The sequence below is a fragment of the Micromys minutus genome (genome assembly GCF_963924665.1).
Source record: "Micromys minutus genome assembly, chromosome: X".
Lineage (NCBI taxonomy): Eukaryota > Metazoa > Chordata > Mammalia > Rodentia > Muridae > Micromys > Micromys minutus.
The window spans coordinates 105,132,361-105,156,663 of NC_137970.1; the positions used below are offsets into that span (position 1 = coordinate 105,132,361).

At 41.1% G+C, this 24,303-nt stretch overlaps 1 protein-coding gene across 1 annotated transcript; it reads left to right on the plus strand.

Moving 5' to 3' along the window:
- Positions 1–14,172: 14,172 nt before the first annotated feature.
- CCDC160 (coiled-coil domain containing 160) lies at positions 14,173–21,337 on the plus strand (the record flags this gene model as incomplete). Its single annotated transcript, XM_080910638.1, has 2 exons — positions 14,173–14,267; positions 20,342–21,337. The coding sequence occupies exon 2, from the start codon at positions 20,366–20,368 to the stop codon at positions 21,335–21,337; it is 972 nt and encodes a 323-aa protein (XP_080766764.1). The 5' UTR covers positions 14,173–14,267; positions 20,342–20,365.
- Between the last annotated feature and the right edge of the window lie 2,966 nt (positions 21,338–24,303).

A 24,303-nucleotide genomic window follows, 5' to 3' on the forward strand; every position in this document is an offset into this window, starting at 1 on the left:
AAGAAGCTGCCTTTATTCAGTTTCTCAGGTTATGTCCAATTCTTTCTCATTTCACAGCCTTGACTGTCTTAGGGTTTTACTGCTGTGAACAGACACCATGACTGAAGCAACTCTTCTAAGGATGGCATTTAACTGGGGCTTACAGGTACAGAGGTTCAGTCCATTAACCTCAAGACAGGAGCATAGCAGCTTCCAGGCAGGCACGGTGCAGGCAGAGAGTTCTACATCTGCATCTGGAGGCTGCTAGAACCTTTACTCCTTCCCTTGAGCCACGTTCCCAGCAGCCCTACAGAACAGTGTTGAAGCAGCAAAGTCAGAGGGAAATGGAGAACGGGTTAGCGGTTACCAGGAACCAGCGGGACACAGGAAGAAAAGTGTCTGGAACTATAAAAAGGCAATGCTGGCGATCCTTTGATTGAAGCTTAGACACAACTTCAATTAGGAAAACATAGAAATATTGGGAGAAACTGACATACAGCTGCACCCGGTCATTTGGAAATAAACATTTATTGACACACACAAACAGAAACGCTGACAGGTCTCATGTGCACATTTCCATGACGTGGCACAAAGTACATTCATATGTATCACCAGTGTCCAGATTTTGTTTTTGAAAAATGGAACATTATCCAACACCTCAGAAAGTTGCCTTGTAAGCTTTCCCAGTCACTCCCCCTCCACCAAGATAACCTCTCCCAACACCACGGACAAGTTTTGCCTCCTGACAATTTCCATGTTATAGTCAAGACTAGGGTAAAATCAGTTTGTCACACAAGACTGCTATCACTGATAGGTGAGACCCATTAAGCACATTCTTTCTACCAAGCACTGTTCTAAGTACTGTGCATGCATGAACTAATTGTTCTCATGACCGCACCATGAAATAGATGCCATCAGTTTTTCTAATTTACCAACAAGGCACCCGGAATAAGAGGAAATTAAGCAATCGGCTCCAATACCTACTGGTATTTGAACCTAAGTGGTCGCTGGAAATACTGTGATGTAATAAACAAACATGAGCACATTAAATCTTAGTAAAATATGGTACGTCACGGTTTAAAAAAAATCCCTTATTATCTGCTATTGGACAGTGGGAATGCTGGAACAAAAGACAGAAGGATACGGCATAGCTTTGCCATTAGCGACAATATCGCATATTCCTGAGGAGGCTCTAGCGCACTGGTTCTCAACTTGTGGCTGTGACCCCTTTGACAAACCTTCATCACCAAAAATATTTACATTATGATTCACAACAGTAGCAAAATTCCAGTTATGAAGGAGCAACACAAATCATTTTCATCGTAGAGGGTCACCACAACATGAGGAATTGAAGGGTCACAGCATTAGGAAAGTTGAGAACCACTGCTTTAGCGTGAGACTTGCCTGAGTTCCAATGCCAGCTCCACCGGTGGTTTGCCACCTGGCTTCAATCTCCGTGTGCCTCGCCTTCCTTGTCTACATTAATAATAGTATGCACTTTGTTTTTTAATTTTTAAAAGATTTATATTTAATGTTTGTGAGTACACTTTCGCTGTGTTCAGACACACCAGAAGAGGGCATCATAACTCAATACAGATGGTTGTGAGCCACTGTGTGGTTGCTGGGAATTGAACTCAGGACCTCTGGAAGAGCAGTCAGTGCTCTTAACCACTGAGCCATCTCTCCAGTCCCCTAGTATGCACTTTATATGATTGTCATGGAGGTAAATAAAACCCTTCATTCATTTCCTTATCCATTCAGTCAACAAATACGTTCGGTGCTTGCCAGTTTCATGGCCAGTGCTTGGTAAATATAGTAGTGAATGAGTAAATGTTCTGCTTTCTTTGAGTGGATAGTGCCCGACAGCCCTGGGGTGACAATGCAGGGAGGGTACAAGACTGCATAATAAGGGATGTGCCACATAAAAAACAGAGCAGGTTAAAGAGCTTCTGCTTTCGAGAATTCGAAAGTTACCAGCGTTAAATGTAAGGGTCGTGATAAATATAAAGGAGACCCCTGGGTAAGGCGAGAAGGAGATTTCTACATGTGAGCTGATGAGGATGAGCAAATCTACACTGTGTGTGTGAGAGAGAGACAGAGACAGACAAAGAGAGAGGGAGGGAGGGAGAGAGAGAGAGAGAGAGAGAGAGAGAGAGAGAGAGAGAGAGAGAATAAGAACATTGGAAATGCCTGAAAACTGTATAGAAAAAGACATCTGACGTATCAATAAGAGAACCTCTTATTTGAAATCTGAGCTTTCCTGAGAGCCTAAGAATGGTGAACACTTATGCATGGGTGGCTCACACACTGAATCCCAGCACTCATAAGGCAGAGGTAGGCAGATCTCTGTGAGTTCAAAGCCAGCCTGGTCTACAGAGTGAGTTCCAGGACAACCAGAGCTACACAGAAAAACCCCTATCTTGAAACAAAAACAAAAACAACAGAAAAAGAAGGCCCAGATCTTTTTGCTTCTATATTATGGTTTGAATTTTGTTTTATTTTGATGTATGCTTCCTGTGCTTTTTCTTTAAATTCTGTTTTTGTTTGTTTTGTTCTGTTTGCCTGCTTGATTTCTAAAGAGAGAGAGAGAGGGAGAGAAAGAAGTTGTGGAGTTGGAAAGTGGAGAGGTTTGGGACTAGGTAAAACCATGATGGACTATGTATGAGCTTTCAAAACAAACAAGGAAAGGGGGCCCAGGTGCGGCAGAGAGAGATGCTGACAAGACAAAGGATACGAAGAGACTCGGCTTGAGAAATGTACCTAAGAAAAGATAGGTCTGTCTTTGGTGCACAAGAGCATCAGGCTTCGTCAGCTAGGACTAACAGCGGTGTTCTGAGAGCTCTGAGCCTGAAGTCAGCAAATGGGTCAAACTGTGGAGCTACTTGTCTGTCCCTCGCTGCTGTAATGCCCAAGAATATTGACGTTCTAGGGTTATATACAGCATCTACAATGGCATCTGTTCAACATGGTGAACACTCAATGGGCTTTGCAATTATAAAGATGGGTCCTCCACCTGTGCTTATCTCTATGTTGCGAGTGTTTCCTTCGCTCCAAACTTAACCTGGACATACCCCACAGCTAGAACCTGAACCACCTTTGGGATATGAGCTCAGGAGTGTGACCAGAGGACCTAACCAGCCCTTAGGCTGCAAAGCTATGTGTGGCCAGCAGAGGGCAGTGTTGTGCAAAGCTGGAAAGCTAGCAAAGTGAAAACAGATTTGACAGACATTGGGTACCTGTCCATTTTATCTAGAGTCAGCACTAACCTAAACCATAGAAAAAATTTGCAAGAACCCCCAAGTTCAACTCTCTATGTAATTATCAAGGATTCAGAAAAAAGGCTGCTCCAAAATTTAGTTTGTTTTTCTTTTTCCTCCATTTCTCTCTCCTCTCTCTCTCTCTCTCTCTCTCTCTCTCTCTCTCTCTCTCTCTCTCTCTCTCTCTCTCTCCTTCCATCTTTCCTTCCCTCCTCCCCCGGCCCCTCATGCTAGCTCTCTTTTTTTCCTTATTCCACTTCAACACATTGAAAAGTATTCTTTTAGGCTGGCACTAAGGGCCTTTAATTTTAGCACTCAGGAGGCAGGCAGATTTCTGAGGGCATCAGATCTCATTACAGATGGTCGTGAGCCACCATGTGGTTGCTGGGAATTGAACTCAGGACCTCTGGGAGAGCAGTCAGTGCTCTTAACTTCTGAGTCATCTTTTCAGCCCATAGATTTTTTTAAGTTAAAAAAATCACAACTCCTCAACACACAGATACTGAAATATGTAATACCCAAGAAAGAGTTTTAAAAGCATGGTGGTGGATGAAAAAGAGGATACAAACAAGAAGATTCATTCAATCCAAGACCTGGAGAGAAAAGGCAACAATATGGGGGTGAGGATTCAACAAGATAGTTGAGAAAATCAGAAATATGGATTAAAAAGTCAAAAATATAGAGGGAAAAATGGTAAAAATTTGGATATTTTTAAAAAACAGACATGTTGGAAATGAAATATCTAACAGTGGAAATCATTACTAATAAACCACACAGGCAGAAGGAAAAACATTAGGGGTCAAGAGCAAAATGGCCCAGTGGTGAAGGTGCTTAATGCCAAGCCTGGTGACGTGAGTTAAATCCCTGGGACTTGCATGGTGAAAGGCCAGAACAGACTCCTGTAAGCTGTCCTCACATGTATGACATGGTATGAACATGCACACACAGACAAATGTGAAAATGAAGAGTGTGACGGTAACACTGAAGAATTCTAAGATAAAGGCATTAGACTAAAGAATATATGATGTAGAAGAAAATAAGATAAATGCTAACTAATGATGTCTAAATGTCTGATAGGTCCATTTAGTTCATAGTAATAGTTAGCTCTAGCATATCAAATTAGTTTTTGTCTGCATGATGTGTCTATTGGTGAGGGTGGGTTTTCTCACTTTTTATGTGAGAGCCAACATGTGATGTAAATTGTAGTCATGTTTCTTTTATGAACTTGTTTGCTCTTGTGTTTGATGCATAGATATTAAAAATTGTAATGTCCTTTAGGTGGATTTTTTCTGTGATTAAAAAAAAGATAAATGCTAACTACATAGAGAATTTAATCAATAAAATTATAGCAGAAAAATTCCCAAATGTAAAGAACAATGCAATCAAATATGAGGAACCCATGTATGTACAAACAAAATATTAGTATCAAGCTACCAAAAATGCAAGGCAAAGAACTAGTCAAAGCTGTAAAGGAAACGTGCCAACTCACTTGTGAAGTAAACGCAGAAGTTCTCTCATCCAATTCCTTAAAGTCTAGAAGAATAGGACTAGTGAAGTTCAGTAAATACCTGCCAAGGAAGGTTGCTATATCCAGCAAAACTCTCTTCTAAAGTTGGTAGAGATATACTAGCACATGAAGAGAAGCTAGCTAGCAAGCTGGAGCTGCAAAAGAGAAAAGAATTCATACTGTACACTGACTCAGAAAGACAGCTCTAATCAGGAAATAAGACATTCCATGAGTGTTATAGATGAACAGAGGAGAGTCCAGAAGAAATCCATCATGCCCGACACAGTAAACCAGCAAATTTGCCACACTGAGCAATAACTGAGAAAGAAAAGATCAACTAATAATTCAACCAACCAGAAAAACAGGCAAGATTTTACAAATTACTAGACATCGCTCTCTAACAGCTTTAAATAAAGTGGCCTCAGGTCGCCAATAAAGAGACATGGACTGGTTGACTGACTTCTTAGTGTCAAAGAGGGAAGGCAATATCAAACAAATGGAAGCAAAAATAAGCTGGATCAGCTATTTTGAGATCAGAAGTCAAATCAAAACTATTCAGAAAATATAAAGAAGACCACTATGTATTAATTAAGAGAATCATTCATCAAGAAGATGTTGGAATAGTAAATATATATACACCAAATGCTGAGGCACATAATTTCAGAAAGCAAATAATAATAAACACACAACATCAAATGGTTTCATTATCTAGCTCTCATTCAAACTAAATATCAATCTATAAAAATCTACACAACAAATGGATTTAGCAGATATATGCAGACTATTTCATCCCACAGGCACAGAAAGGCTCTTTTTAGCATTCATATCCTTTTCTCTAACATAAACACACTCTAGATTACAAAGCAAATCTTTTTTAAAAGAATTATTTATTTATTTTATGCAGTAGCTGTCTTCAGACACACCAGAAGAGGGCATCAGATCCCATTACAGATGGTTGTGAGCCACCATGTGGTTGCTGGGATTTGAACTCAGGACCTCTGGAAGAGCAGTCAGTGCTCTTAACCACTGAGCCATCTCTCCAGACTCCACAAAGCAAATCTTAATGTATACAAAGGAATTCAAATGTTTTCTGTATTTTATAGGATCATAGTGGACTAAACTAAGAATCAGTAACTAGAGAAATAATATAAATATATGGAGACTGAGTGATACATTGCTGAGTGACTGAGAGGAAATCAGGGAGTACATTTAATAATTCCTAGAATTAAATGAAAATGAAAGTATATTCACAACAGCAATTGGAAAAAGTCAACAGTTACAATTGACTGACTTGATATTTTTACTTGCATCCTCTTTAAGGTCAGCAATCACATCTACCAGTAAACTTTTAAAATATTCATCCTGTGTTTTACCTATTTCATTAAACTACTAGAATCTCTGGGATTTTGTACCTGTATTAGGAATCATAGAGATCTCAATAAATCATAGAGATTCTCAATAATAATGAACCTCGAGACCTTAGAAAAACAAGAACAAGGCAAACCCCAAAAGCAATAGACAGCAAGAAATAATAAAGTTCAAGGAAAGAATTAGTGAAATGGAAGCTAAAAGAACAAGATCGAATCTACCAGAACAAGATCAACAATCAACAAACACCTAACCAAACTAACTAAAAGAAGAGCGACAAAGTTGAAGTTTATAATATTCATGAAAGGGGGAGGGGGAGGTTAGAAATGATTCTAAAGAAATCCAGAGGGCTGGAGAGATGGCTCAGTGGTTAAGAGCACTGACTGCTCTTTCAGAGGTCCTGAGTTCAGTTCCCAGCAAACACATGGTGGCTCACAACCATCTATAATGAGATCTGATGCCCTCTTCTGGTGTGTCTGAAGACAGCAACAGTGTACTCATACAAATTAAATAAATGAAATTTTAAAAAAATGAAATCCAGAAAGTCATTATTGAATACACTGAAAATCTATATCCCAAGAACTGTAAATTCTAGAATAAATAAATTCTAAGGTGCATATGACCTGCTGAGATTAAATCAAGAGGATATTAACATGATGCAGTGTGAGTATGTTTAAAATCCATTAGACACACATATGAAATTGTCACAGAATCAATAAAAATGATTTTAAATAATAGAAAAAGACAATAACAAATTCCAGAAATGAATTAAAGTCAAGCCAGGAATATCAAAGAAGAAACATACTTGTAAGACCCACAAATACATGGAAAGCACTCTATCTCAGCAGTCCTTAGGGGCATTCCGAATCAAACACCGTCAGACACAAACAGGACTTAAGTCTGAAACAATGCTAATACCCAAACAAGTATTTTGAGAGTAATGGGCACTCTAACACAATGAAAGTGAGAGTTTGCATTGGCACAATCACTTTGGAGACCATTTGGAAATAGAAGGCAACCTATGATCTGTCAATGCCACTCCCAAGGATAACTTAGGTTAGGAGTTCTTACACTCTTATATCTCAAGCTACTTGTTTTCTTTCCTCCACCTCCCAAGTGCTGGAGTAAAAACCAGAGAGGGTTTGTGTGTTCTAGGGATGGACCCGTGTCTTGCTGTATGCTAAGCAAGCACCATCTAACTGAGCTACAATAGCCAGCCTCCAAGATACTTTCAAACTCTAAAAACTTACTGCAAATGCTAAACAACTTCAGTTTACATGAATTGTGTCCATTGACACTTAGCAGACTAGAAAACAAAATTTAAAAACTATATGCTGTCATTAAAAAACTAATAAAAACGCATGCTCATGTGAATAATACTCTATACAGAAACAAAATTTTCATGAATACTCCTACAGATCAGGATTTGAAAAGATGAAGAAGGATTTTTAGCAAAGTTCAACATATCCTCATAATAAAATCTCTGAAAACCTTAGGAACTTAAGAACTATACCTCCCTATAATAATGTGTAACTATGATAAACTTATAACTATTGTTGTATGACTGGAAATAAAACAGAAAGCATTTCCTCTTGTTCATCATATTGTCTTAATTAGGGTTCCTCTTTTTTTTAACTTTTTTTTCCCTTAGGGTTTCTGTGGCTGTGATGAAACACTATGATCAAAGTACCTGGGGGAGGAAAGGACTCATTTCATCTTACATTTCCGGTGGTGACAGTCCATTACTGAGGAAAGTCAGGACAGAAACTCAAACAGGGAAAGAATCTGGAGGCAGGAGCTGAGCTAGAAGCAGAATCTATGGAGGATGGTGCTACTAACTGGCTTTCTCCTTGTGGCTTGTTGAGTTTGTGTTCGTATGCTGCCCAGAACCATTTGCCTGGAGTACCAATGCTCACCCACATCCATGTTCATCAAGAAAATGTCCCACAGACTTGCCCATGGGCCAATCTGATGGGGGCATGTTCTCAATTGAGGTTTCTCTTCTCAAATGACTCTAGCTTGTGTCAAGTGGACAAACAACAACAACAAAAACCAAAACAAAACAAAAACCGTAACCGCAGCATTGTTCAAAGTTTTAACTAAAACAACAATACAAGAGAAAGAAAGGTGGATACATATAAGAAAAAAATGTTCTCAATACTCTGGGGTGGAAACAAGAGGAAATCATGGTCATTCCCAACTTTAGGCCGACCTCAGATACTCGAGACCCTGTCTCAAAAAAGAAAAAAAAGTCAAAGTGTTACTGTTTATAGATAACATGGATGTATACTTAATATACTTATATATATATATATATATATATATATATATATATATATATATATATATATATATTAGTACATATATATATATATTAGTACATATATATATATACATATATATATATATATATATATATATATATATATATATATATATATATTAGTATACTTAATACTTCAAAGACCCTCGGGACTTCATCAGAAACTTTTAACAAAGTAGCACAAAGCCATCATTAAATAGTAGTTGATGGGCTGGAGAGATGACTCAGTGGGTAAGAGCACTGTCTGTTCTTCCAGAGGTCCTGAGTTCAAATCCCAGCAACCACATGGTGTCTCACAACCATCTGTAATGGGGTCTGATGCCCTCTTCTGGTGTGTCTGAAGACTGTGACAATATACTCACATACATAAAATAAATAAATCTTTGGGCTGGAGAGATGACTCAGTGGGTAAGAGCACGGTCTGTTCTTCCAGAGGTCCTGAGTTCAAATCCCAGCAACCACGTGGTGGCTCACAACCGTCTGTACTGGGATCTTTTTTTTTCAGAGCTGAGGACAGAACCCAGAGCCTTGCACTTGCTAGGCAAGCGCTCTACCACTGAGTTAAATCCCAAACCCCTGTAATGAGATCTTATGCCCTCTTCTGACATACATGCAACCAGAAAGCTGTATGAGCTATACATAATAAATAAATATTTTTAAGAAATAGTAGTTGCTTTTCTGTGTGCCAATAGTAAAATTTTTAAAAGAGAAATTATGGAAAATATCCCATTTCCAGTAGCTTAAATAAGTACAAATACACTTTTCCAAGGAGATGAAACTCCACTATAATGAAAGTGTTACGATATTAAAGATAGAAACTGAAAACACTGCAAGCCAGAAAGACCTCCCAGGCTCATGAATTGGTAGAAGTAACATCGTCAAATAGTTATATTTCCAAAAGTGACCTGCAGAATGAATGCCATCACTATTTAAATCCCCCACACATTTAATCCCGCATTAAAATGTACAGAACTAGATAAAAAAATCTTAAGGTCTACATGGAAACACAACAGACCCCCAGTAGGCAAAGCAAGGTTAAAGAAAAGAGCTGAAGGTGTCACAATACTTGTATCTAGCATGGTAATGGCATGAAGACATATATGGAGACAAATCAAATAAGAGGCTCAGAGCTACCGTCACCTATTTTTGACAAAGGAGAACAGCTCCTTAACAAATGCTACTGGAGAAACGTGATTTCTACAAATAGAAGAAGCTCATCCATATCTTTCCTGGTGCACAAAAATCAATTCAAACTGGAATGAATCAAAGACCTTAAAATAAAACCTGAAATCTTGAAACTGCTGGGAGAAAGCATAGGTGAAACACTTTAAGATACAAACACAGATAAAGATTTTTCTGGAAAGGACATTAATAGCACAGAAAACCATCTAAGAGCTGACGAAGGAAGATCACATGATGTAAAACAGCTTCTGCACAGGAATGTGAGGGAGAGTTAGCTGGACACAAGGAAAGTGAAAGTGGACTCTCTGAAATGGTGGCTTCTGATTCCTGGATGACATTGTGAGACACATACTGTTGTTGGTACTGGAGCTGGTGACTAAGAGAGGAACAGGGAAGGCCTTCTAGCCCTGGGGCTCCTGAGGCTCCACCCATCCCAAAGGAAGCAGTTTGCTTGCTTCAGTAAAGCTGTTACTTTCACTTTCCCTGTAACTTGGTCTTCTGTCTTTCACGGATATTCAACTTTGTTCACCCTATAGAATAAACCTAGTGACCACCTACCTCACTACCAGCTTCTCCATTACAAGGTGCTTCAATCACTAAAGTGAAGATAGCCTTCAGAATGGAACAAAATCTTTGTCAGCTACACATCAAACAAGGGATTCATATTTAAGACATCTAAACAACTATAAAGCTGAACACGAAAAGAACCTAGCACAGTGGGCACACATTTAATTCCAGGACTCGAGAGACAGAGGCAGGAGGATCTCTGTGAGTTCAAGGCCAGCCTGGCTTACAAAGCAAATTCCTGGACAGCCAGAGCTAAATAGTAAGCTTGTTTCCACAATACTAAACAAAACAAAAACAAACCTAATTCCATCAACAAATGATTGGAAAACTTAATAGATAGAATCAAAAGAACTAAAATAGCCAATAAATATTTTTTCTCAGTGTTCAGCACTCTTAGCCATTTAGGAAATACAATTTAAATCTACTTGACAATCTCTCTCATCCTGGTCAGGGCAGCTATCATCAAGGAAACAACAACAAATGCTCACATAGATGGGTAGAGAGGTGAACCTTTACACACTATTGATGGGAGTGTAAACACTTCAAACATAGACAAAAATAGAACATCACAGAGAAGGATAAATATCCATGGCAGGTAATAAATTTGAAGCATTAGATGTCCAAACAGCAAGGTTCATTCCGTAAATAGTTTTCAGAAACACTTGCTGTCCAGTAAGGATGCATCCAGTGGTAGACCACTTATGCAATGCCTTATTCAGAATAAAAATATTTATCATCTTCTTAGAAGCCACACTGGTCCAAGAAGTACTAAGACCTGAGGAAACATGGGCTGGAGAGATGGCTCAGTGGTTAAGAGCCCTGACTGCTCTTCCAGAGGTCCTGCATTGAATTCCCAGCAACCACATGGTGGCTCACAACCATCTGTAATGGGATCTGATGCCCTCTTCTGGTGTGTCTGAAGACAGCTACAGTGTACTCATAAAGAATGGAGGTAGGAGCCAGGGGGTGGTGTTGCACACCTGGCACTTTGGAGATCTTTGAGAGTTTGAGGCCATCCTGGCCTACAGGGTAAGTTACAGGATAGTCAGGGGTATACAAAGAAACCCTTCTTGAAAAACAAAGACAAAAAGAAAAGAAAGAATAGAGATAGGAAGGTCTTGATGTAAGTAACATTAGGCAGGCATACTGAGATAAATTATGTTCTCCTATAAGCTATGTTCAATTTTTCACCCCTGGGACCTGTGGATGTGATTTGATTTAGGAATTGGAACTTTGTGGATGCTAAGATATTAAGATGATATCCTTTAGTATTCGCATGAGCTCTCATCTACTAACTGGTTTCCTTTTAAGAAGATAGAAATTAGGACACAGACATACTCAGAAAGGAGACAGGCACATGAAGACTAAACAGATATATAGAGAGAACACAATGTGAACACAGGCAGAGATTGGAATGATACATTCAGAGGCCAAGGAAGGTCAAGGATTGCTGATAACAGCCAGGACTTAGGAGAAACAGAGTCTCCCTCAGAGTCTCTGAAACGAAGCAGTCCTGTATGACCTTCGCTTTGTTCTTTTGTGCATTGAGAGCAGTGAGAGAATGCTAAGTATTTATTGTTTTCAGGCTCACGCTTCGAGATAATTTACCTTAGCAATCCCAATAAATAGATGTAGTGAGCAAGTATAGAAGCAATTCTTTGATTGCAATCGTCGAGTCAAGAAGTCAAAGAAGGCATGCACCAGGATCCGAGTGAATAGTGACAGAGACAAAAAACAGATTCTATGTTCATTATGAAGGTACAGCCAACATACTATGTTGAGATATGAGATGTGGTGTATGATTAATGGTATCTATTATTGTCATTAATTGTATTAATGTTGAGAGACTTACATATATACAATACAGGTCTATACGTGTTCATGTTTTCATTGGTCAGACTATCACAGGTTTGGGGCTGCTGAAACTAAAATTGTTTGATGGGGCCTGCTTTGCTATGTGATCAGAAGGTAAACCTTGTTTCTCTGAATCTTAGTATCCTACATGGTAAAATGAGAAGTGGGTTCCATTACATGATTTGGAATTCAGCTATTATGAAGCAAAATGCCTTGTCGCCTCCGCACTGGGAATAGTTACAGGGGATAGTAAACTGGTGTTTAACTTTCATATCTGTCCAAGATGGTTGCAGTATTAAAAACTGAAATTTTCTGTCCTCGGAATTCTTGACCGTTTACCATTTGATACTTCTAGAACACGAAGGAGTGACACGCCACATTTCAAACAGCAGACCAAGGTAATCTTTGTTGTTTCTCCAATCTCGGAACTTCACCTGGAATAAAGGTTTGGCATGATTGGTTTTAAGATTCTGAATCCCGTTTTCCATCAGTGTAGTCATATTTACATTTTAGGATAGTAATGGAATTATGGAGCAAGATAAAGATAGCTGCAGTTTTACCCTGGGGGGTTCACTACGTCACGTGCTGTTCTAAGGACTTGAAAACCGATTAACTCTCTCTTCCCTGCACTCTTCTGAGCTACAGTTATTCCCATTGTGCAGATGGGGGATCTAACACATAGAGCAATAGAGACTCCTTTGTTTTATTAGGAATGGATGTCATAGCAAGAAGAAGTAAATGGAGCCCTTTGAAGACAAGAAAAACAATGATTAAAAACAGGGCAATTTGGAAAATTAGTATCAAGAAGCTCATGGATTCCCACAGGCCAGTTCTGTCAGGGTCTTTCATAATACACACTTTGACAGAGCCGTCTACTTCTCTCTAACTCTTGTTGACTTTGGTTCTCTAAGGAGGAAAAAGCAGCCTGAGAACTGGGCCCCAGGGCATCTGAATACAGCCCTGCCAGTCCCCAAACACCTGTTAGATCCGGTTCCCAAGGTTTGAATTTTAAAAATGTAGCCCTATTGTTCCCAAGTCACTCAGCTGTTAGGTCTTGTTAAATTAGATTGTCACTTTTAAAATGAACTTAAACCACCTTTCCCTGGAGACTCCAGAGCCGTCATTTCTCCTTTCTTTCTTTTTGGTCCAAGTAAAGAGCAGTTTTCTAAAGAATCATTCATTACTAACTATATCTGCTACCCACAAAACGGCGTGTTTCACAGCCTACAGCCTTGGCCAGGTACAGACTAAAACATTTACACTGTGCGAAGCCTGAGGAGATCATTTATTTATTCTACAAAATAGCATTTTTGGAATAAATAATATAATGAGAGGTTGGGCTTTGTCGCCCAACGAAACCCTTGGAAGTTGGGCGGCAGCTCTAAAGCTGAAAGAGGAAATTTTGGTGACTGGGAAAAGCAGGTGATTTTTACACCGAGAAAAGTGTAAACTAGTTAGACTGTCGTGTTTACATTCATGTGGGTTCAAGAACAGCTTAGGCAAAGCCTTGAGTGGTCAGTGGAGACAACATGGTGGAGAAACAAGCCTCATTTCCCACATGGGCACAGCCAGGTCCTGACTCAAGATTCGTAGTGCTTTGCCTGATGTAGAACTTCTGGCTAAGCCATTGCGTGACTTGCGAGGGTGTACATGGGGTAGAGATGGGAATATGATGTAAACCCCACATTAATTGCAACCCTGACTCCAACCTAGGAGGTTTTCCAAAGCGAATTCTCCAAAACATCCTGTTACTAAATACCAAATCTAGAAATTAACCCTATGCAACTGCCTTTTCATCTCTCCACGGACAGTGATCCCAGATTCATTCTAATAGCCCCACTGGTGGATGGGTTTGCCTAGCATTTTCTTGACCCTTCCTATTCTGACTCAGCGTCTTCTCCCTGCTTTCCTATTTCTTGCCAGGCAGAAGCCACCACAGTGGCCGCCCTACCGGGCATGCTCAGTACTCTGGTCCGGCCTTGACTCCCTGACTAGCAGCACTCAACCTGCAGCGCCCGGTCCCTTCAGTGCCCCGGTCCCTTTAAATCCATCTGCCTGGTTGCTAAGCAACAGTGCGGCCCGCGCTGGAGCTGCACTGCAGAGGCTCTGCCCCGGGCCAGCCTGGCCGGGTCGCAGTGGCTAGCACTGAACAAGGGGCTGCCGCCTGCCGGTAGTGACCGGCTTCGGGGAAGAGTGGACAGGGCTCTCCAGACCGCACCCGCGCTTCCAGGTATGTCTGTGGAAGGGACATCTCGGGCTTCCCTGGCGCGCCCCTCTTTACCCCCTGACTCGCCCAGCAAGAGGACAGAAAACCAAGGAAGTCCCAGCAGTGGTTTGTTTTTTTTTTTTTTTTTTTTTTTTTTTTTTTTTTTTCTTCTCTTAAGAGCCTCATGCTGGAGCTAGCGAGTGTTTGGAAAGAAAAGAAACAGGGCGTGGGAAAGGGGTTGTGGACAGAGAAGTGGGGTCAAGCTTATCCATTCACCCACAGGATCGGGACTGGGGAGGTGAAAAGAGTCACCTGCAGTGGGGGTTCTAACAAGGTCTCCTTCCCAGCCACCTTCTTTTCCATAGAAGCAAGGATGGCAGGAGTTTGAGTTAACCATTCACAGAGAAAAATCCCCAAACTATGCATACAAGATACAGCTTTACAGCAAGAATGTGACTCCCATAGTAATAAAGTCTAAGCCTTAGGAACTCAGGTGACTCCGTATCTTTTCTTCAAAAAGGAATTATTTCTCACTAATAACAAAGACTCGAGGATCATAACCATACACAGTGCCGAGTTTTCAATGATACTTTGTTTCTCTCTCCATTTTGGCCAAACAATAGAAAAGACATTCTGTTCAGGGAAGCGAGCACTTGACCCATATGTTAGAACCCTGAAAGATGAAAGCTAAAAGTGGGACCTCTTCTCTGGGTCATGTTTCTACAGATTAAGTGTACTCTAAGGAGGGAAGCCAGGCCTAGACTCCAGCCCTTTGCTAATATGGCTCTTGGTAGGCATATTATAATCAGCAAAATTCTGCCTCCCCCACAGGTGGCTCATCTGTTCAATACATGCTAAGGATAAAGAGATACTGTGTTGAATACAGTATCAGCATGATTCTTGCCCCACTTGACGTTTGTATTGCCCGAGGAAGGAAGACAGTAGCATTACAGTTGACAAAAAATGGATTGAAAACTTAGAAAGAGAAATGACTTCTTTCTGGTGCCACACTGCAGACAGACCCATGCACATTCTAGGTGTAGCATCTGTGACTTTAATGGACATTTCAGAGAACGCCATGGGTTTGGACATTCTTTAAATTATATTTCCTGCAGGGAGGTGGGGGGTGAATGTTTTTTCCAGCTCAAGCTGGAGAAGAGCAGTGACATCCGGTCTAAGACCTTGGACCTCAGGAAGGGTAAGTCCAGTTGTTCTGACTGTTATCTCATCCTGGGAGTTTAGAAGCTCAGAGTCTTGCCTAACATTAAACCTTCAACTTTGTAACCGAATCATCAGTCTTCCTTGTCAGCACACTTTCAAGATGGCCTCATAAACATGTGAAAGAAAAGTGCCCTGAAGCCTCAGGGTAAGCCAGATAAACTTCAAGGGAAACATTCAAGTCCTTGTCCTAAAATGCCATTCAGGGAAGTACATAAGCTAGAGAGGACAATATGGATTTTTCTTCTTAAAAACAAAAAACCAAAAATAACTCAGTTAAAATCGTTGTTACCAGACACCAGTGTGACCATTGTATTTGACTCCCCCTCTCAGTGCTCACCTATGTTAACCGAAAAAGGAACTGTGACAGATAAAAATGAATGGACTCAGTCATTTTGGAGAGAGAAAGTCTCTGCTTTTCCCAAAGCCAGCGTTACTGGATCCAGACACAGCAGGAAATCTACATATGTAGATTTAGCTGGGAGCCCAAGGTTGCTGGGGTTGGGTTACTGCTGTTAAGGATCAGAGCCCTAGAGGCGGGCCTTTTGCTATTAACCACCTGTGAACTAGGTTCATTACCGCTGTTTTATACCTTAAGAATTTGCAGCTTCCGGGAAGGCGAGTCTTCAGCAGTTCTGAAAGGTGAGCACTGGCACAGGCACAGCTTGCCTCAACCTGCACCTTTCTCAAGATTTCCCCCTTCCGGTCTGCCCTCTGTGTAGTCTACCAAGGCGGAAGGAGCCACTTGGGCTGCCCACCGCTCATTTTGTTATTGAAATGATTTGTTTTACAACTTAGTGAAAGAGAATGGGGAAGGGAAAAGAAAAGGTACTCTCTCGAAGAACCAGGTCAGAATCTTGTTTCATGCTAAGAAATCAGTGGGAATAAGGAAAAAGTTGCAACTCTTACTATATGCTTTTTAGAGTCTCACTCTGTATCCCAGGCTGTCCCTAACTCACAACACAGACCAGGCGGGCCTCAAACCCCCAGAGACCTGCGTCCTAAAGTGCTGGGATTAAAGGCATGCACTGCCGTGCTTAGCTGAGTGAAGTATCTTCTTTTCCTATTTTGGCTTAGCAGTTTCTTTTTCCATGGGAGTCAAAAGAGGAGAAAGCACTCACAGCACAGATAAAGTGAAGGGTGTTCTTTGGGTGAAGGGGTGGATGGATTTTGTTCTCATCTGGTGGGCCTGGGGCAGTGACTGAAAGTCAGGACCCTTTTAAAAAAATTAATGTATTTTGTGTGTGTGTGTGTGTGTGTGTGTGTGTGTGTGTGTGTGTGTGTACATCCCATGCATGCCTGGTGCCATGGATCCCCTGGAACTGGAGTTACAGACAGTTTTGAACTGCCATGTGGGTGTTGGGAATCAAACCCAGGTCTTCTGTAACAGTAGCCAATGCTCTTAACTGCTGAGCCATCTCTTTAGCACCAAAAGGCAGCTGTTTAGTTGAGGGAAGCTGAGTGGCTGAGTACTGACCATGGGTCAGGGGATGATCATTACCAAGAATCACTGCAGTTTACCCGGAAGAACCTTTGTGAGGTGGAAGAAGGCTTCTGACATCCTCCCAAAACTGCTGCCCAGTAACTGCCTACCTCTGCTGGGGAAAGCAATTGCATTTACAGGCAGAGATATGCCAAGAGAACTTGGAAAATGTAAAACCAAATTCTAATGTAAATGAGATAACCCAAGGAGGGGGGGCGGCAACGGGGAAACTATATTGGGGTTGTGTCAGGAAATTTCCCAAAGCATATGATAACAAATATAAATACTTTAGAAAACAAATAATTACGTTTTCTATGCACTTTAATGGAAGTTTCCTTCCCAGGGCCTGACCTTGAAAATGAAAGAGAGGTGGCTTTATTGATTTCTCCTCTTCCAATAAACAGTAGCATATCATTTTCTGAAGCTATGTAAGGATAGATATACTTTGCCTAGTATTTTCAGTGCAGTGGTATATCCAGAGAGCCTTAATAAACTATCACTCTTGGCTTAGTCCTCAACATCAATATTATCAATATTTCGTTATTAAATCACTCTCACTTTGTTGCATCAAGGATTCCAAAATTCTTTTGTAGAATCCTTGATATTCATGTGACACTCCTGTCTCAGCGTCTCAAGCAGCCGCTTCTTCCTCCTTCGTGTTCTCCTCATCCTCCTCTTTATTTTGGTTCATTTGAAAACATCTTTAACACAGATCTTGAGCACAGAATTTAACTTAACAAAAGATTCTGGGGGAACAAATAAGATATATCCCACATGTGTTTCTCAAGGAAGACCTGTCATTAAGTAGCCAAGTATTGTAAAGAAAAAAAAAAGCATGAGGCCAGTTACCCCTTACTGTTTAAAACTGCCACCACAAAATAGTCACCAGAAGATAAATGGTAATAATTTCAGGTGGGAAACTAGCTAGCATTATCAGAAGTCGACTCTGACTTCATACCAGACACAAATGTAGACACAAATGTTTTATAAAGCATAGCAAATGCATTCCCAAGGCCTTCTGGGGAATGATTTCTGTAGAAGAACTCTGTTATTTTTGTCCTGACTTTATTTTTTTTCCTGTCCGTGTTCTGACTGGCTTCTTTAAATTGCTCATTTCTCTTGGGTCTCCTTCAGCCCTTCAAGATTCCATGCAGACACAAGAACAAATGTGCCCTCTGCCCAGCTGAAAGGGCATGTTTAGACTTTCAGTAATGGGTTCCCTTCTGCTGAGGCAAATTACCTAGTGAAGCTGATTGAGGAAAAATGGCTGCCAGGCCAACGTGTAGGGGTGTCACTTTTAAAACATATTTCTGGTCCTTGCTTCAAGCCTCCTGCCTTGATTGGTGTACAGTAAAAGCAGACAGCGCAGAAGAAGGTGCTACCAACAGCGTTCAGCCCCACTTGGAGTTTTGCCACACTAGCTAAATGTGGGAACAAGTCCTTAAAGGCAGTGAAAGAGAAAAAGGAGCATCTCAGTGACCCCTGACCCCGCCTGTGGGAGCCTGGAGAGAGGAATGCCAGGGAGCCTTTCAGAGCTTTCTTTCCTCCCCTCCCCCATTCAGCTCTTCCCTCTCCTCCTGTGGCTCCTTAAAAGATAACCTAAGCTCTGCAAACAATGGAATCCGTTCTTTCTGTCTTGTGGAATGACTCCTAGCAGATGAAGAAAGGGGGTTTTCAAACAAGCACGGACCTGGGGATAGGATCTCAGTTTTGTCACTAAAGGCTACGTGACCTTGCTCACATCGCTCGATTTCTCTGAGCCCAGTTCCTTAATCAATGGATTCCTCCAGGTTCTCCTGATAGGATTTCTAGGAATCATTGGAAGGGACATCCTTCCAGACACTCAGGAAATTCTCCAGAGGCATGGGGGAAGAAAGATTGAGTAAACATAAACATGAAAACGTATGGATGTGTGTGCATCCAAGGAGCAACATTAAAATGATTAATGAGGAGCTTTCTACGGTAACTTTTATCTGTACACAGAAGTTTCTCTTAGATGTTTCACTACTAGTGTGTCAAGGTATAAGGTGAGTCACCTCCTTCCTGATCAATCCCACCAACATTTTTCATCCAGAATTAGGTAAAAATCAGCCTGTCAATCATCTCGCTGCCCTTGCTATCATTACAAACTTAATTTTTTTTCTTAACAGAATTCTCTGGTATAATTCTGGTTTCTGAAGAGATGTGGTTCACAAAATCACACCACTGTCTTTGCTCCTGCATCAGCTCCTTCCCCTATGGTTGCTGTGGCTACCTTAACTCAATTGTATTTCTATTTGTAAAAAGGAGAGAAGCCAGGATTATGACTATCATTTCTTCCTGGGACAGGCATGCATGTCATGCACTGTGACTAAAAGAATTCGTTGAAAAAGTCAGAAAAGACTTATTTCCAGAGAAAAACCATGGTTCTGGCAAATGTACACCGTGAATTTCTTGTTTGACTTTGTCAATACGGTCTGGGAGTGGGAACCAGAATTTGTTACACAGTAAATAAACACCCTGTCACTGAGGTACAATCCAGCCCTGAGCAGCTACTTTTTTTGGCTTGTTTGTTGTTTGAGGGGTGGGGGAGTATCTCATGAAGGCCAGGCTGTCCTCAAACCCCATTAGTAGTAGCCAAGACTGGCCTTGAACTCCTGATCCTCCTGCCTCCACCTTTCCTTAGTGCTGTTATAAAGCACAGGAACTGCCTTGTAAAATCCCTATACTTAGAGTCTGTATAAGAAAAACACTTTTAACAGCATTAGTATTTTCAACTGTTGACATGACACCTCCCTATAAAATTGTTCTCAAAACAGAGAATTCCGTACACTTGGCAGTATTTCCTAAAGGCGAAGCCTAAGACTGGAACAGCAGGAATTCATAGGTCAAGGCAGAAGGGCATTTGGCAGACTTAGCCATAAGGAAGTCTGCCCGGTACACTTTACCAGAAGTGGTGCACGTTGCATCAAGCCTTGACGTTTCGGTCACTTTAAAGAATGAACAAGCAGTAGTTCTACCTGAGAAAACTAGAAAAACGTGTCAGACATCCAAGGAAAAGGCAGTTTAACAATATTTGCCTGGTAATTCCAAAAGAACCTCTTTATTATTTAAAACACTGTGTTTTCTGTGCATACAGTTGCCTTCTCGTAGGACTGTCTACAAAGAATAACTGTATGTGTTCACTTACTGATTCTGTTTCCTGAGATGGAAGAATTTTAGGGGTGCGAGTGTTTGCTGAATTCAGCTACGTTAGCCCTTTTCATTTATAAAGAAGAAACAGGAGGCCCATGTGAGTTTGAGGGGAGCTGACTCTCACCTGTTTAGGCAGTTTCGGGGTTGAGGTGGGGGTGGCGAATCGACATTCTTAGTTCGTTCATGGAGATAATTTAGTTTGGTTTTAAATTTTGTTTTTCAGGAAATCAAAGCGGTGCCCAAGGAAATGGATGCTAGAAGAAAGCACTGGAAAGACAATACGTTCGCTCCTTTCGTAAATGAGCACGATTTTCAGGAAGAGGGAGCTCCGCCTCAGTCTTTCTCTGAACAGCCATCTGCTGACAAGCCCAAGAGGACGGGGAGAATTTCCAACTTCTCCGTTAGGAACATTGAAGAGGGAAACAAATTTAAGAGGAAAGAATATTCTTCTCAGATAGTGGAACGAGCACAAGATCCAAATTTAAGAGAGAGAAGGATGAACGTGTCAAAGAATGAAGCAAATACCAATTCTGCCTTCCGGGACTTGCTTGATTTGGATGACGCAAGGAAGGAAAGTTTTCACAGAACGGAGAGCGCCTCTGCGTGGAGTAAGAAGGAACTGCCGGCGGCCACACAAGGCACCAGGAAGAAATGGACAGAAGCGATGTCTCCAAAACTCCGTCTGCACCTTCTAAATGAAGAGCTGGGAGAACTTAGCCTGAAATGCCGGGAGATAGAACAGGACTTTGAAAACGCTGAAAAAGAACTTTTGAACTCTAGGAAGGAAGCCTCAATGAAAGCTGTCAATTTTCAAGAACCAGGGACGGCTGCTTCCAAGAAAGATCGGGAACTGCAAGCTTTAAAGAACGACCTGTCTGAAAAAGCGACAAATGTAAAAAACTTAACCGAAGAGCTCCAGCAAGCCAAAGAAGTCATGCACAGGTTGAATCTAGAGAACAGAAACTTGAAAGACGCGGTCAGGAAACTGAAGCATCAAACTGAACTTAATACCGCGCTCCTCAGAGAAGAAATGAAGTTGTTTTACGAGCTGGAGGTGGAAAAGATCCGCTTGGAGCTGGGTGCCATCAAGAATGAGCTGAGAGTCGAGAAGAGCCTGAGGGAAAAGAACAGTAGAGCTCTGGAGTTGCTTGGAAGACACGTTGCTTCAGTGGTAAGGTCATCAAATACCGCTGACCACTTTACTGGGAATATTTTTTAAACTTAAAGTGCAAAGCTTTTCACTGGGAACGCTATTGAGCCAAATCAATGTTTATTGTTAAATATATATATGCATATACATATGTATGTATATATTTGTGTACTGCTAAAATGTATTTGAAAGCTTGTAATCTTCTGGTGAATCAGAACACCTACAAATTATGCAGATGTTGACTTCAAAGCATCTGATTCTCTTTCGGATGACGTCATTGTGAGACTCTGAATGAAAACTTTTAAATCTGTTTTATATGCGATATATATATTCACTAAGATGAAACAACAAAACCCCCAAACTGATTCACTAGGTCATAGATGAGTGTGAGTCGGCAGCACTGTGTGATCTTGTTAGCTATGTCCTTGACACATCAATGTCCTCCTATCTGTGATAATCAATGTGAACAATAAAAATCTTGTTTACACGTATAAACAAAATATGCCTGTGATTCTTGAAACAAACAAACAAACAAGCAAACAAACGAATATGCCTGTGAGTCTTTTAGTTGCCAGATCGAACTCAGCAGGATAAAAATGCATCTGCTTGTTTTGAGGTCTAACTTTAATTAGGCGCATGGAAACATCGTGGGAACACAATCTCCGCTGCTGGTTTCCTCTAGCTTTCCCCTCAGACTTGGACCCAGTTCCCATAGACTACAAGATGATGTAGAGTCATTGTTCTGACCTTTGCTAGAAGCCAGGCCTCTGTCCGCCATGGCTCTTGCATTTTTTCTTATGTTGGCCAGCGAGGGGTGTTTTGTTTACACAGTTCTTCTGAAGTTCAGCCAGGGTGGCTTACAGCCCTGAGCTAGGACCTGCTGTGAAAGATGTTACAGGCCACCTAGACAAACTGTGAGTAGGATGCCTTGGTTCAGATCATCAGCCACCCCTGTAAGGGGCTCAGAAAATGATAATTTGCTTTATACTTACAAAGAGTAAAAATGCGCTATCCCATCCTTTGGAGGAAGTGATGGCCCTGTTGATTCATTGCATTTGTGGGTGTTGACCATTAAGATTTCTGGTAATCAGACACTTGTGTAGCATGTTTTTGAGATTATAATAAATTACATCGTTTTCCCTAAACGGTCCTCCCTCTAAACCTACTATTTTGCCCTCCTTGTTCTCTCAAATTCATGCTTTTTCGTTAATTGTTATTACCCCCACACATATATGGATATACACATATATTCCTAAATATAACCTGCTTAGTCTGTATGATGCTACTTGTACCTGTGTCTTCTGGGATGAGCATTTGGTTTTGAATAGCCAATTTGTGTGTTCTTCCCAGCCATGGGAAGACTACTTCTCGAGCTTTGAGGGTTCCTTCATTTGCTGTAGTTCTCTGAGTAGAGTCGAGGCCTCGTGGGTGTTCCCCTGTCTATTCCTGTTGTCCTGTTGCTGAGGGTCTCTGGGTGTGGCTTCTGACTTTCCTAGAAGACACAAGCTCAGAGCAAACTCCCTAATCTTCTGGCTTTTACAATCTTTTTGCCCTCCCCCCCCCCAGCCTTAGGTGCAGGAGTTGTTTTTATAAATGTATCCATTGGGACCGAGCTCCATAACTCTGCATTTTGACTGTTGGCGAGGACTATGTTCTTCCTTTGGAGGAGTATCTAATGCTTTTAACCTCAGAGACATCTCTCTAGCCCCTTGTTGGGGTATTTTTCAGCCCCAAAAAAGCAAATGTAATCACAGACTATGAGAGTGGAATGCAGTCATGAGGGTGGGAACGTCTCCAGATTAGAAGTCTGGATACTTTGATTTCTAGCACTTGCTTCTTGTTGACTAATTAATTTTTTCTAGATCTTAAAGTCCTCATTTGTACAGTGAAAGAGCAGATCTATCATCAAGATGCTCCTCACAGCCTAGCATAGTAACATGGGCCTGTAGTTCCATCACTCCAGAAGCAAGAGCTGAAGGACCACTGCAGCCTAGAGGTACAAGGCCAGCCTGAGCGACATAGTAAGACTCTCATCATTGGGAGAAAAGGCATTCTGTTCCATGTGTAGGTAGTGACTTCAACTTAATGATTTTTTTTTATTTGAAAGTGTGGCTAACTGTACCTGTGGTAAGATCAAATTGCTGTGGCATCGGGTATATTCATCTCTCATATTTGGGGGTACCTGTACCACACACTTCCCTTTTCTAAGAAGTACATGCAGGCTTGCATTTCAACATCTCCAAATTCTGTGCCAGTAAGCGTGTGGAGCAAGTAAAGGAGGATGTTTCTCTTTTCTCTTAATTTCTTCTTTATTCACTAAAACCAGGGAAGGTAATGGATGGGAAGCAAACTAAGTTGACCCGAAGGCTAAGCAAGGTTGCCTGGCCAGGGAAGACTGGCTTCAGTTGGAAGGTGTTCACCTTGTCCTGGGACACTTCATAAAGGCACCAGTAGTCTGCTTCAAAGAAATAAAGATGTTTGGGGTTTTAGTGGTCACACTGGCTTCACACCAAGGGTCTACCCACAGATGGAAACTATGAGTTCTCTGCCCTATTTGAATCTATTTATTCTTCAACACACCCTTCAAATTTGTTCATTCCTTAATGAGAGCATCCTGAGCTGCTGTCACACAGTGCTTTACCACCAAGTTCAGTCATTTAATATAATTCTGTTTCTGTGTATGTAGTGTTGGGAATCAAACCCAGGGCCTTATTTATGCTAGGACAGGCAAACTGTCATTGAGTTATACTCACACCCTTAATGTTCAAACAGGGCTGCAATGTTTAGCCCTTGTTGATGGAAAACTCCAAATCTTCATAGCTTATCCTTCCAATTGCTAAGATTACTATTGTTTGCCACCAAACCCGGAACTAATTCAATTTTGCTTTCTTTTGAGACAAGATCCTGCATATTCCTGGCTGGCTTTGATCGCAATATATAGCCTAGGATGACCTTGACTTATGATTATCCTACCTTCATGGGCTGGGATAATAGGAGTACCCCAACTTATATGTAGTGCTGAAGATGAAGTGCAG